The following is a 12,540-nucleotide window of genomic DNA, read 5'->3' as shown; positions in this document are numbered from 1 at the left end:
AAAAATGCCCTAAGCTAAAGTGCACTAAAGCTTTTGAAGCTTTAAATATACAGACAGAAATGAGGAAACAGGAAGTCTTTGCAGCAGACTGGTCATTATGGAAGGTCAGATTAGAGATACAGTTTAGTTGCACTTTGTAAACTGCATTAGACTTTGTCGTTTTTATCTCTAAACTTGAAATGTTAGTATGTCTTGGCAACTTGTAGTTCTATTTTAAACATGTTTCTTCATCTTGTAATCGTCACTAATTTAAATGTTATTCATGAGACTGTTGGATCTATAAATACATGTTCTCTTTAGCTAATGTTCCCTTTAAGGCATTTAGTAAATCTTATTGTGCTCAGCGACTCTGCCCTTTGTTTACTGCCCGGTAGCTGATGTAGCCAGAGCTCTAGAAGCAAGGATACCTGCCATGGAGGTACTACAACAACAATAGAGGACTTCCTTTGTTTTTCATACCCCGATACAGACAGCTATTTTAGGAGCAATGTTGACTAATACCATTAAAACAAAAGGAAAATTCCAACAATGCGTTGGGCGTCCTTGGCCAAGCCGCTTTCCTTGAGTGCAGGAATTAACTCCACAGATGTCGTGTGATGTTTAAGTCATGGAAGGGCAGACGCTAGATAAATCCTGGCCTTGGTTTGGACTGCTTATAGAAGTAGTTCCTCAGAGAAAGTTGGGTGGTGTAAAGGTCAAAGGGCAAACGGTGTGTTGTTTGAGTTGTACTTTCATAAAGGGTTGCAGTTTTCAACCTAAAAGGTAGAAAATGAATTTATATTATTAGTACTGTTTGTGTGCTTTTGGGGTTGCAAAATGCACTTTCTGAAAAGTATTTACACCCTTTGAATGTTTCCATATTTTGTCATGTAAACACAAATCCAGTGTATCTTATATTATGAAGTAAACAATCACAAAGCAGGGCATAGTTGTGAAGTGGAAGGGAAATACTTTATTGTGTACTTTTTCTTTTTTCTTTTCCAAATAAGCATTTGATAACTGTGATGCACATTTGTATTCCACCCCCTTTAATTGGCACCTTAAAGTTTTTATAGGTATGTTCCTACTAGGTTTGCACATATTGCACACAGAGAGGCCATGAACATCAATCCTATTGACATGATGCTGCCACAAAAATATCAGTTTTAGCCTTCTCTTCAATTTGGTCCTCCAATTTGTAATTTGAAGAATAAAAAGTCATTTTACCTTTCTTATGCACTACTTTGTGGGCCACCACATACAAATGCATAAAAGAACATTTTAAGATTCTAACATTATAAAATATGAATTCTGTGATTTTTTTTCTTATTTTTTGCCGCTGCATACTGCTCTGACTTCAGGAAGGAGTTCTTAGTTGCACTAACTAATTAGAAACCATGGGTATTCATTTGAAAAATGTATACCTTGAATTTCTTAGGCATGACTTGAAGTCACAATTGAAGGCAGTTGTAGCAGTGCTAATGAATAATGAAAAATGTAATGATTAAATAATGAAAAATGACTGTATGACAAGAGGAAGTTTAAACCGAACTAAGTGAAATGAATGTGACTTTTCTACTTCAGTAAGGTGTTGAGACCGGAGAAGCTTGCTGCCCACGTGTTTGAAGTAGACGAAGACGTGGAAAAAGATGAGGTAGAGTTTCCAAACATCTCTCTTCGCCCAGGAAGTCCTGTTGATCCTCTTCTCCTTTGGAGAGACACAAGTAGACAGCAGTATTATTTACTTTAATGAAACTTCTTTTTTTCCCCATCTCCTCCAGGATGCAGCCTCTCTTGGATCTCAAAAGGGAGGCGTGTCGAAGCATGGCTGGCTCTACAAAGGCAACATGAACAGTGCAATTAGTGTTACCATGAGGGTGAGCATTCTAGAGGAAATGTTACCCTTAAATAAAAATCTCTGTTCAACATCCATCCTCATTTGTCTCAGTTTTCAAAAACACAAAACCTTTGCTCTAGTTTATACTGCAAATATTGGTTCGCTTGAAATAAAGCAAAACTGACTTACAAGTAACTTTTCAGAAACATATAGCAGCTTGTTTTAAGTCAATAATCCTTCATTATTGATTAAAAAGTACTAGTTCCACTAGCAGATCATTTAATTATAACATGGGGAAAATGTCTTCTTAAAAATGTATGCCAGTGGAGCTAGTACTTTAAAAAAAAAAATCATTATCAATAAATTATTTACTTAAAACAAGCTCCTATATCTTGCTGAAAAAAGTTTGCAATTTTGCATTGTAGAGCTTTAGAACTATATAGAGGTGTTTATTTTTCATTCTACCCACGTCCAGATGAAAACGAACCTCAATAATCAATGCTTTTATGTTTTCAATGACTTTTAAGGCAAAATGTTTGCATTTTTTTTTTGCACATTTGGAAATCAGATTAGGCCTCGCTATAGATAGCCCTTGACGTTTTCAGTATACCCATGGAGCTTTCCCATGCCCCGCTCCCTCTTTATTTTTAGAATTATCCGATAAACAACATTGTGGTTTTCACAATCTCTATTTTAATCCTCCAGTCCTTCAAGAGGAGATACTTCCATCTGGCTCAGCTGGGTGACGGCTCCTACAACCTCAACTTCTACAAAGATGAAAACACCTCCAAGGAACCCAAAGGAACCATCTTCCTTGACTCGTGCATGGGGGTTGTTCAGGTAACGTTGCCTGTGCAAGGATTCTTTGAAACTTAAACTTGAGGATAAAGCTTGGGATTATGCGCGTTCTTTCAGAATAGCAAAGTGCGTCGGTTTGCGTTTGAGCTGAAGATGCAGGATAAGACCACGTTCCTGCTGGCTGCCGACAGCGAAGCAGAAATGGAGGAGTGGATCAGCATCCTGAACAAGATTCTTCACAGCAGCTTCGAACAGGCCATGCAGGAGAAAAGGAACGGCGATCTGAATGATGGTATTTTTTTCTGATCTCCTCAACAATTTTTGTTTTTTTTCCCCTGCCTATTTCACACTGTTTCTAGTGCATTTGTTCCAAATATCTTGTGGGATTTTAAAGCTTTTTACATGGTTTTATTTTTAAGTTTCCCCCTCAAGGAGTAATGTTAGACTTTGAAAATCATCCATAGCTTCCTAACCTAAATGTTTTTCTTTTGGTGTTTCCAGAAAGGCAAAAAAAAAGAAAAAAAGAAACAACACTTCATTCTGGTTCTGCTATAACATCTACAGCTAACAAAACTCATGCTGATCTCTCTAACAGATGAGGAGCATGGAAAAGCAGAGCTTTCCTCTGGAAACTTTCAAGACAACTTTCAGGTAACCTGTTTATCTATTTAAGCTACACCTTCATTCATGTCACCCAACAAATCAAATCTGTTACTGCTTGTGAGCCCCAGTAGGACTTGATGTGCAGAAAGTCTCCTGGTTATTTGTAATCGAAGCTTTGAGCTAATTAGTCAAATGTCTGTGTTTCCTGGAGCCACATTTTCCACTTGGTGGCCATTCTGCGCACATCTGGATAAATGTGTTTGCTTCTCCAAGTGGAATACTTCTCCTCTGAGGGAGTGGCATTCTAAAAACAATCACTTAGACCTACTATGGGATTTGTTTTCTTTAAAAATAAACAACATTGATGATCCCAAATAGATCTGTTATTCGCTGCTGTTACCTTTATACTTGCATTTCAGCATTTTGTTTTGGTTTCTTAATCAAAAGTATTCACACCTCTTGAACTTTGGCACAAGTTTTTAGGTCACAACAAGCAACAGTGGTGCATTTTGTTGGGATTTTATGTGTTAGACCAAGATAACATGGTGAAAAGGGGAGAGAAAAGGATACATCATTTTCAAAATTTTTGGGAAATAAAAACCCAATGACCTCCCAGAGGTCTGATTACAAATGTACACAAAGTTCACTGTATTTGTATCGCTTTACAGCTCTCACCAGATACCAGATTCAAGTGCTTTCCGACTTGTTCTATATCCTGCCCAGGTAACAGCCGTTTTTTAAAACATTTCATTTGATTTCTACCAGACTGCCAGAGATATTGAATCCAGAATGAGAAGTGAAGCTCGCCTAAAGCTGTTTATTCTGGATCCAGACACTCAGGTGAGGACGTTCTGGGTTATAAGTATTGTGACAAGATTGAAGCCTTCTAACAACAACTACGGTTTGTCACAGAAACTGGACTTTTCTGGCATCGAACCAGATGTGCGTCCGTTTGAAGAGAAGTTCGGGAAGAGAGTCCTGGTCAGCTGTCACAACCTGTCATTCAACCTGCAGGGCTGCGTCACAGAAAACGAAGAGGGGCCCACCACTAACGTATGCTTGAGAGCTTCGGATGCATTTGTTGTTGAGCAGAAAGTTCACTTGAGTCTGAAGTGCTCCCCGGCATTTACGCAAATGCCAGGGAGTTTTAAATTGTTCACATGGCCCATTTGGATGGTTGATTGTTAAAGCTCATATTGATGGGTTGGTATCCTGACTCCCAGCCAGGGCTTCACATGAAGCATTAGCACTAAATGTGGTTTCCTGACGTCACTTTTAGTGAAAGGAGAACTCTTCCTTACACAAGATGCTTAGCCGTGAAAGCTCTTAGCACAAGGCTGCACGAACCTCAGATAAAGAGCCTTGTGTAATGGGAACGATGGTGGAAAGCGTAAACAATAAGATCCATTTGGGCCGGACGAAAACTGTGAAGTACATTTGGGAGGAGAAACATCTGTTGTCTTCTTTGATATTTCACTCCGTCTCTTGGCCTTTACAAAACATTTCATCTCCTCTCCTTCCTGTGTTTCTTCTTTCTCCACAGGTTGAACCGTTCTACGTGGTCCTGTCCCTGTTCGATGTCCAGAACAGCAGGAAGATCTCCGCCGACTTCCACGTGGATCTCAACCACCCTTTGGTTCGCCAAATGACATGTGGTCAAGGCAACGGGTCCAATTCGGAAATCATCGGCGATGGTCCCCCAGAAGGCCTTGGCCTGGCTCCTCACTACCCCACACAGGGGGTCTTCTCTGTAACTTGCCCCCACCCAGAGATCTTCTTGGTTGCCAGAATTGAGAAGGTCCTCCAAGGGGGCATCACCCACTGCACCGAACCTTACATGAAGAGCTCAGACTCCACCAAAGTGAGTACACAAGCAGAGATATCCACCTTCTTGTATTAGTAGATAATCACATTAAATAAATACATTCTTGTTTAGGTGGCTCAAAAGGTGTTGAAGAACACCAAGACAGCCTGCAGCAGACTGGGACAGTACAGGATGCCGTTTGCCTGGGCTGCAAGGTGCGAAGTTGGCTTACGATAGACCCGATGTGGTGTAGATGGACAGGTTTTTGTGCACTGAGGGTACCGACATTAAAACTCCAGATATGTTCCACCTATTTCACATAGTAATAGAATAGTAATTCTGATGGAAAGGGTTAGTGAGAGGGAGAAACGATGGGAACTGGAAAAGTTCACAGACTTTCAGATAAAGTCAGTTCAGATTCTCCCAGAACAAAAGGGAAGAGTCCTGGTTGGGCCGACTTTCTCCGCCAGCTATATATAGAATAAATATAATATAATCTTAAAGGGATCTAAAATTCTGGTTTGAAATACAAACAATACAGACAGAAACTATAGTAAAGATCGATATTCTGAAAAAAATCATTCATATTGTGCATTTAAAAACACTATTTTTGCCAGACATCTACTTCATCACAAACATGGAGTAAATTGTTGGCAAGGTGCCAACTGAGTATTATTACAATAAAATATTTTTAAAAAGGCAAGAAAAAGGTAGATAAAACCCTTGACTTAAAAGTAAAAATAAAAAGCCTTTAAACACCAAGTCTATTTTCTGTTTGTGTTGTCTGTCATATTGGCATGCAATTCTAACATAAAGTTGTACAAATGTGTTACGCCTAGCTGTCCTATATATTCAGGTTCTTACGTTTTTTTCCTCTGCAGGCCGGTATTCAAGGATGCATCAGGAACTCTGGAGAAAAACGCTCGCTTCTCAGCTCTTTACAGACAGGACAGTAGCAAGCTGTCTGACGAGGACATGTTCAAGCTCCTCACTGACTTCAGAAAGTATGTTGTGTTCAGGGAGTTTTGTTGTTGCTGTTATTATTCTTTTTCCTGTCCTCCAAATGTGCTTTGGTATTTTTCTAATAAGTTCTTCTTCCTCTGTTTTCCCTGCAGACCAGAAAAAATGGCCAAATTCCCTGTGCTGTTGGGGAACTTAGATGTTACTATTGATAACGTCGCACCGGACGTACCCAGTAAACCTTTATTTATTTAATTTTCTCAGAACTTCTTCTAATCGTCTATTTAAATGACTAGAAGTTAATAAGTATCCCTCTAACCTTGCTGCTTGCAGACTGTGTCACTACCTCATACATCCCTGTAAGAAACTTTGAACAAAATGGTTCAGGCAGCGCTCTCCTGGAGGTGGAGGAGTTTGTGCCGTGTATTGCTAAGTGCGCCCAACCATTCACTATATATAAAAACCACCTGTATGTTTACCCAAAACACCTCAAGTATGACGGACAAAAATCGTTTGCAAAGGTACGTATAGAAAAGGTAGTGATGGCATGTAGTTACAGTGCATTACCATAACCAAAATAATGTTTTATTGTCTTTTCATTCACGTTTATCCCCAAGCTTGTGTTGTTGTTTTTTACATAACAAAAGAAAAAATGCATACATTCTTTTAATTTGTTGTTTTGAATAGCCAGAGCTTATCTGCAACATGAACTGTAGGTCCAAAGCATATAAGCTATCCTATTTGGAAAGCAATTCCTCTATTTGGCAGGCATTCTCTTATAATCATCACTTTGTGCTCCTGTTCAGCCCATGAGGCGACTGGCAACGGCCTCCAGCTCATTTAGGCCAGCTGCAGAGCCGGAGAGAATTATCTGCATGCCAAGCGTCAGCTTTTGATTAATACATTAAAACAGAGGAGTGGGTTTTTGAATGTTTTTTTTCCAAATAGGTCAGCTGGTTAGAGGAAGCCAAAGATATTTAATAAGGCAACTCTCGGAAATCTACTTGAAGTGTTTGTACACACACAAATTTACACTCTCCATATTTATCTCCTGATTTTAATTTGTATTTTTGTGTTTTTGTCACCCATTTACAGGCAAGGAACATTGCTGTATGTGTTGAATTTAAGGACTCTGATGACGACGAAGCCCAGCAACTGAAGGTACATTTACACAAAACACTATGCTCTTCTCATTATATCTGTTTGAGTGCTCTAGGTTGAAAAAAACCCCAAAAGCCCCACAAACTCTTGAGCAGAAAAATAGCAAAAAATCTTTAACTTATAGCTACATATTGGACAATCCCTCATGAATTACAATGTTTGCAGACGACATTATGCTTTGTGAGAGCAGGTGAAAGAGAGCCTAGAAAGGTCTAAAGGTGTAAAACGCTTACATATTTGTTCACTCTTTCATCTCTTACATCCGTCTTTGCTGCAGTGCATCTACGGCCGACCCGGAGGACCTCTGTTCACCAAACAGGCTTACGCAGCCGTTCTCCACCACCAGCATAACCCCGAGTTCTACGACGAGGTATTCCTGCTCGCTGTTCCTCATTAGAGTTAGTTTATGTAAAGGCTTATTCGAAGATTGAATCGTCAATAAATCAGAGGAAGAATGAATCTCTTTATATTTCTGCCTACAGATTAAAATAGAGCTGCCGACTCAGCTGCATGAGAAACATCACCTTCTCTTCAGCTTCTATCACGTCAGCTGTGACAACAATAGCAAGAAGAAGGATGTAGTAGAGACTGCTGGTAGGCTGCTGAATACCGCTGGGCATATCTTATATATGTTCATTTCTGTGTAAACTGTAACAAACACACAGCTACATCTTTTTTTATTTACTGTCTTCAGTGGGTTCAGCTTGGCTGCCGCTCCTGAAGGATGGCGGCAGGGTCATCATGAACGAACAGCAGCTTCCTGTCGCTGCAAATCTACCTGCTGGCTACCTCGGCTCCCAGGATGGCGCTAGCAAGGTGACAACAGTTAAGAAATTAGATTTTTAGATTGGCGTGCGAAAGGCCACGTGAGGGTCTGGATATGAATAGACGTTTGACTCTTGAATTTTCTGCAAATTTATTTGCATTCAAGCCTCAAATATGATAACACAACCGAACCGTTGTCATTTCATTTAGCGTCTCAAGGTTAAAAGATAGAAATCTTGTTAGCTGAGATTGGATTGGGACCTTATGCAGGCCCCGCAGGCTTTTACACCAGACGCCCCAGAAATCTGCTTAGCTTTAATCTATAACACAGGCCTCTGAAATGTTTGATGGAGATTTCTTTATTATAATTTTAATTACAGCCATTTTCTAATCTCCGCTGTACAGTAAAACCCCATCACAGTTTTGTCCCTCATGCTTCAGTAGGGAAAGACGATGCACCGCTTTAGGCAAATAATATACCAGCATCGCCTTCATGTGCATCTGATTCTTTAGCATTTCAATTTAATCTCCCGGTGTAAAACAGAAACACAGCTGTTGCTGCCCGGCTATAGAGAAACAACAATGTTCAAGATTCAGTCGCCTAAAAATAGCAAAAAAGAAAAAGAAGAAAATAAATATTGATAAATGCATTTAGTTTAAATTTTCCAGGTTTTCTGTCTAAACCTCTAAAAGCAAACGGCATCATCAACTCTTACTAGTTCAAAAGAACTAAATGAATAAATAAATGTAATTATCAAAGCGCAGATGAGTAAACAAAATCAAAACTTATTATACGGTTCAGGGTTTCCTATATTCCCCTTGTTTTCTTCTAATTTGCTTTGTAAAAATCTTTTTTTTTATTATTATTCTCTGAGATTGTGAGTTTTTTAATGAATTAAGAAGACAAACAACTGAAGCTATAAAATAAACTGTTACATTTGCCTTTGTGTATTCAAAAATATAAGAAAATGAAAAAGTGTGCTGTTATACAATTATGTTGACTTCACTGAAATAAATATAAATTCTTCTTCCAGTCTATTGCTCATGCCACTTTAAAAAAAAAAAAGCTTAACAGGCAAGTGTAGCATTCATTAACTTATCTATTATTTACCATATTGAATAAGTAGTTAAAAAGATTTAAACTTTAATGACCGCACATAAAAATCTGTTTGATCACTTTTGCAATTTATGCCTTTAAAGGCTTGAATCTCTAATCTAACCAAAGTCTAGATCCAAAATTATTTAGCGAAAGAGAAAAAGGAAAAAGAAGAGGAAAAGTTATGTAAATTCAAAAAGTGTAGTATGAAATTATAACATCTTAAAATTGAAATAATGTTAATATTGAGCTGTTTTTGTTTTTTATAAAATATGAAAGCTGTGTCCCATGTGGGGATACAGCTTTCATATTCAGAGTCACTTTTGCATTGATCAGTATGCAGCACAATAATTCATACACATTTATCACTGCAGCAATCTGGCTCCGAGATTAAATGGGTAGATGGAGGCAAACCGCTGTTCACACTCTCCACCCATCTTGTATCTACAGTTTACACCCAGGTAAACACACTTCCTTCATGCTCAATCTAAGGACCTGCTGCGTCTTTTTATGGGGTTTTCTGCATTGAGAACAATGATTCCATCTTTTCAGTTAAATTATTTATCGCATCCCATGTTTTCACCAGGATCAGCATCTGCACAACTTCTTCCAACACTGTCAAAGCATGGACATGTCAGAGCAAGCCTCAGAGGGAGAGCTGATTAAATACCTGAAGGTATTATGAGCTCCATTACCCTTAAATACCCAAAGCAAACAAAAGTTCAGTTCATTTAGTAACCATTTCTTTTCAAAAGCTAAGATTTGCAAATTTTATTGTTTTTTTTAATCATTTTTTTAGAGTCTTCATGCAATGGAGGGACATGTGATGGTCAACTTCCTGCCCACAATCCTCAACCAGCTGTTCTGCATCCTCACCAGAGCAACGCATGAGGATGTGGCCATCAATGTTACCAGGTAGATATTTTCTCCTTAATGCCATGTTTCTTCTTTTCATTGGACATTTGGCACACTCTTTGTGTTTTTCAAGACCTGCTGCCACACTGAAATAACAGAAATGTGATTTCTTTTGCCCTTTTTCTCCTTTGCTTTTCTTCAGGGTAATGGTCCATGTGGTGGCGCAGTGCCATGAGGAGGGACTTGAGCATTACCTAAGATCTTTTGTCAAGGTGAAGTTTTGTTATCATATCACTTGACAATGATATTCAGTGTGTTCCTGGAACAACTAACATATACTAGTGATATTTTTCTCCTTTCAGTTTGTGTTTAAGCCAGAGCCTTACTCATCCATCTGTCTAAGAACAGTTCATGAAGAGCTGGCTAAAGCCATGACGGCCATTCTCAAGCCATCCACTGACTTTTTAACAAGCAACAAGTTGCTAAAGGTAACCTGAACGTGCTTATTACTCTGCTGTACAAATACAGAGGTAGGACTAAACACAAATTCACCAAATTTACCTGAAAAAAGCTATTTGTATGCAAAAGTTTACACTATAAAGGGGCAAAATCACTCTTAACATTACCAGGACTAAGTTGCAGATGGAAATACAGTACTTGGATGGTTGGATGGAAGGAATTAGTTCTTATTTAGTTTGTACTAATTTTTTAAAATCAAAACTTTTCCACTTTAAGTGAAACTCCCTCACTTTATCTGATGTTTTCAGCACGTTCCAGGCATCAAGTTTCACTTTATGTCGAAGACTTGTTACTATTTCTTCAGAATCCCCAAATTTCTTTTCAGTCTCTAATGTTCTTGTTTCTCCAGCTGAATTACTTTTCTGAGTGTAAATGTGGGCAAAAGTTAACTTTGTGCTTTGGATGTAGAACACTCTACAATTATTATTATCTTTAAGAGCAATTTATCTGGGAACAACAATAACAAGAAAGTACAAATGTCTTCACAAATGAGTTTTAATGTGATAAACTCATGTAGAGTTTGTCACAACTAAACTGTTAAAGAAACCAGGTGTTTGCATATTAAGAAACTGTGGTGAGCAACATGGTATACCTATAGCTAATCAAAATGTTTACTCTCATACTTCAGTGTTTATCTGGTAAGTTTCTACATCCCACTTCTAACTTTTCTTTTCCTTCCACTGACGTTTTTGTTCTGTGTTGCAGCACTCATGGTACTTCTTTGAAGCTCTGGTAAAATCGATGGCTTACTACCTCACGGAGAGCGGTAAAGTCAAAGTATGTGTTTTATTTTCTATTTCCTTCTCTTCCTGAGGTAATCTCATGCGAGCCTAACGCCCGTCCTCCTTCTCCCCCTGTTTCCTGTTCCCAGCTCTCGAGGAACCAGCGTTTTTCCGCGTCCTTCTACCACGCTGTGGAAACTCTGGTCAACATGTTGATGCCGCACATCACCCAGAAATACAAGGATAACCTTGACGCTTCTCGCAACGCCAACCACAACCTGGCACTTTTCATTAAGGTTGCCCCTCCTCCCTTCTGCTCTGCAGGGAAAGTTTATTTTTAACAACTAGGGAAGCTTTTAGGAAGATAAAATGTGACTCACTGCCTACTTTGCATCCAGCACTGCTTCACCTTCATGGACAGAGGATTTGTATTCAAGCAGATCAATAACTACATGAACTGCTTCGTGCCTGGAGACCCAAAGGTGTTTTTCTTTTTTAAACACAAAGATTTCTTTCTAAGATTAATCGTTTGTCATAAAAAGTTGCTTCTCTTATGTCTCTTCCAGACTCTGTTTGAGTTTAAGTTTGAGTTCCTGCGGGTGGTTTGCAACCACGAGCACTACATCCCTCTGAACCTTCCCATGCCGTTTGGCAAAGGCAGAATACAGAGATTTCAAGGTGACCTCGTCTATAAACCTCCTTTTTTTATTGCCTTTTGTTTCATAATTAACAAAAAGTTCCATCTCTTGATTTGTGCTTTGCTGCAGATCTGCAGCTGGACTACTCCCTGACCGACGACTTCTGCCGAAACCACTTCCTGGTGGGCTTGCTGCTGCGGGAGGTGGGCGGGGCCCTCCAGGAGCCCAGAGACATCCGCCAGATCGCCGTTCAGGTGCTCAAGGGACTCATGATCAAACACACATTTGACGACCGCTACGCTGCTAAGGTAAGCGATGCTAGTTGCTGTTTTAGCTTTCTGATTGTGTTTCTGACGTTACAAAATACCTACACAGTCTGACTACTTACTTCCATTTTTTATTTTTATTTATTCATTTTCATTTTTCACTCAATAATTAAAGTGAATAGTTCATGTAACAACTTCAAGAAATCATGAACGAAAAGGAGCAAAAAGAAGTATAAACATATAATATCTACCCTCTATTCACATAAAAAGAAAATCGGAAAACTGTTAATGACATTTTTCAAATACACACAAAAATCAAATGCCATATGACTTCATTATGATGATTTTCTAATTTCTTTTGAATGCAGAAAGAAATTTAGATTATTCCATAAACTTTAACTCAAACTCATTTTTCCATTGTCGTCGTTTTGAATCACATTTTTTTTAAATTTCTGTTCCTTTTAAGTTGTATTTGCTTTTTCTTTTTACAAATCTGTTTTGAATATTGTATAGTAAAAAAAAAGGTTTATGTGCTTT

General features: G+C 38.7%; 1 protein-coding gene across 11 annotated transcripts in view; it reads left to right on the top strand.

The window, feature by feature from the left end:
* LOC102233002 (dedicator of cytokinesis protein 9-like) overlaps positions 1–12,540 on the top strand; it is a 68,744-nt gene that overhangs the window by 41,662 nt on the left and 14,542 nt on the right. For all 11 annotated transcript variants that reach the window (XM_023329502.1, XM_023329509.1, XM_023329508.1 and 8 more), the window contains 26 exons: positions 1,564–1,633; positions 1,761–1,856; positions 2,522–2,656; positions 2,732–2,906; positions 3,210–3,265; positions 3,983–4,057; positions 4,130–4,270; positions 4,761–5,078; positions 5,154–5,236; positions 5,903–6,025; positions 6,137–6,216; positions 6,315–6,502; positions 7,077–7,142; positions 7,420–7,512; positions 7,625–7,736; positions 7,837–7,958; positions 9,378–9,464; positions 9,590–9,679; positions 9,803–9,918; positions 10,061–10,130; positions 10,221–10,346; positions 11,083–11,154; positions 11,249–11,395; positions 11,498–11,581; positions 11,666–11,777; positions 11,867–12,045. In XM_023329502.1, coding sequence (XP_023185270.1) covers positions 1,564–1,633; positions 1,761–1,856; positions 2,522–2,656; positions 2,732–2,906; positions 3,210–3,265; positions 3,983–4,057; positions 4,130–4,270; positions 4,761–5,078; positions 5,154–5,236; positions 5,903–6,025; positions 6,137–6,216; positions 6,315–6,502; positions 7,077–7,142; positions 7,420–7,512; positions 7,625–7,736; positions 7,837–7,958; positions 9,378–9,464; positions 9,590–9,679; positions 9,803–9,918; positions 10,061–10,130; positions 10,221–10,346; positions 11,083–11,154; positions 11,249–11,395; positions 11,498–11,581; positions 11,666–11,777; positions 11,867–12,045 — 3,016 coding nt within the window. The remainder of the gene's footprint in view (positions 1–1,563; positions 1,634–1,760; positions 1,857–2,521; positions 2,657–2,731; positions 2,907–3,209; positions 3,266–3,982; positions 4,058–4,129; positions 4,271–4,760; positions 5,079–5,153; positions 5,237–5,902; positions 6,026–6,136; positions 6,217–6,314; positions 6,503–7,076; positions 7,143–7,419; positions 7,513–7,624; positions 7,737–7,836; positions 7,959–9,377; positions 9,465–9,589; positions 9,680–9,802; positions 9,919–10,060; positions 10,131–10,220; positions 10,347–11,082; positions 11,155–11,248; positions 11,396–11,497; positions 11,582–11,665; positions 11,778–11,866; positions 12,046–12,540) is intronic.

The sequence above is a fragment of the Xiphophorus maculatus genome, chromosome 24 (assembly GCF_002775205.1).
Source record: "Xiphophorus maculatus strain JP 163 A chromosome 24, X_maculatus-5.0-male, whole genome shotgun sequence".
Lineage (NCBI taxonomy): Eukaryota > Metazoa > Chordata > Actinopteri > Cyprinodontiformes > Poeciliidae > Xiphophorus > Xiphophorus maculatus.
Note: the sequence above shows the minus strand (reverse complement) of the source record. Positions and strands in the feature narration are given on the sequence as shown.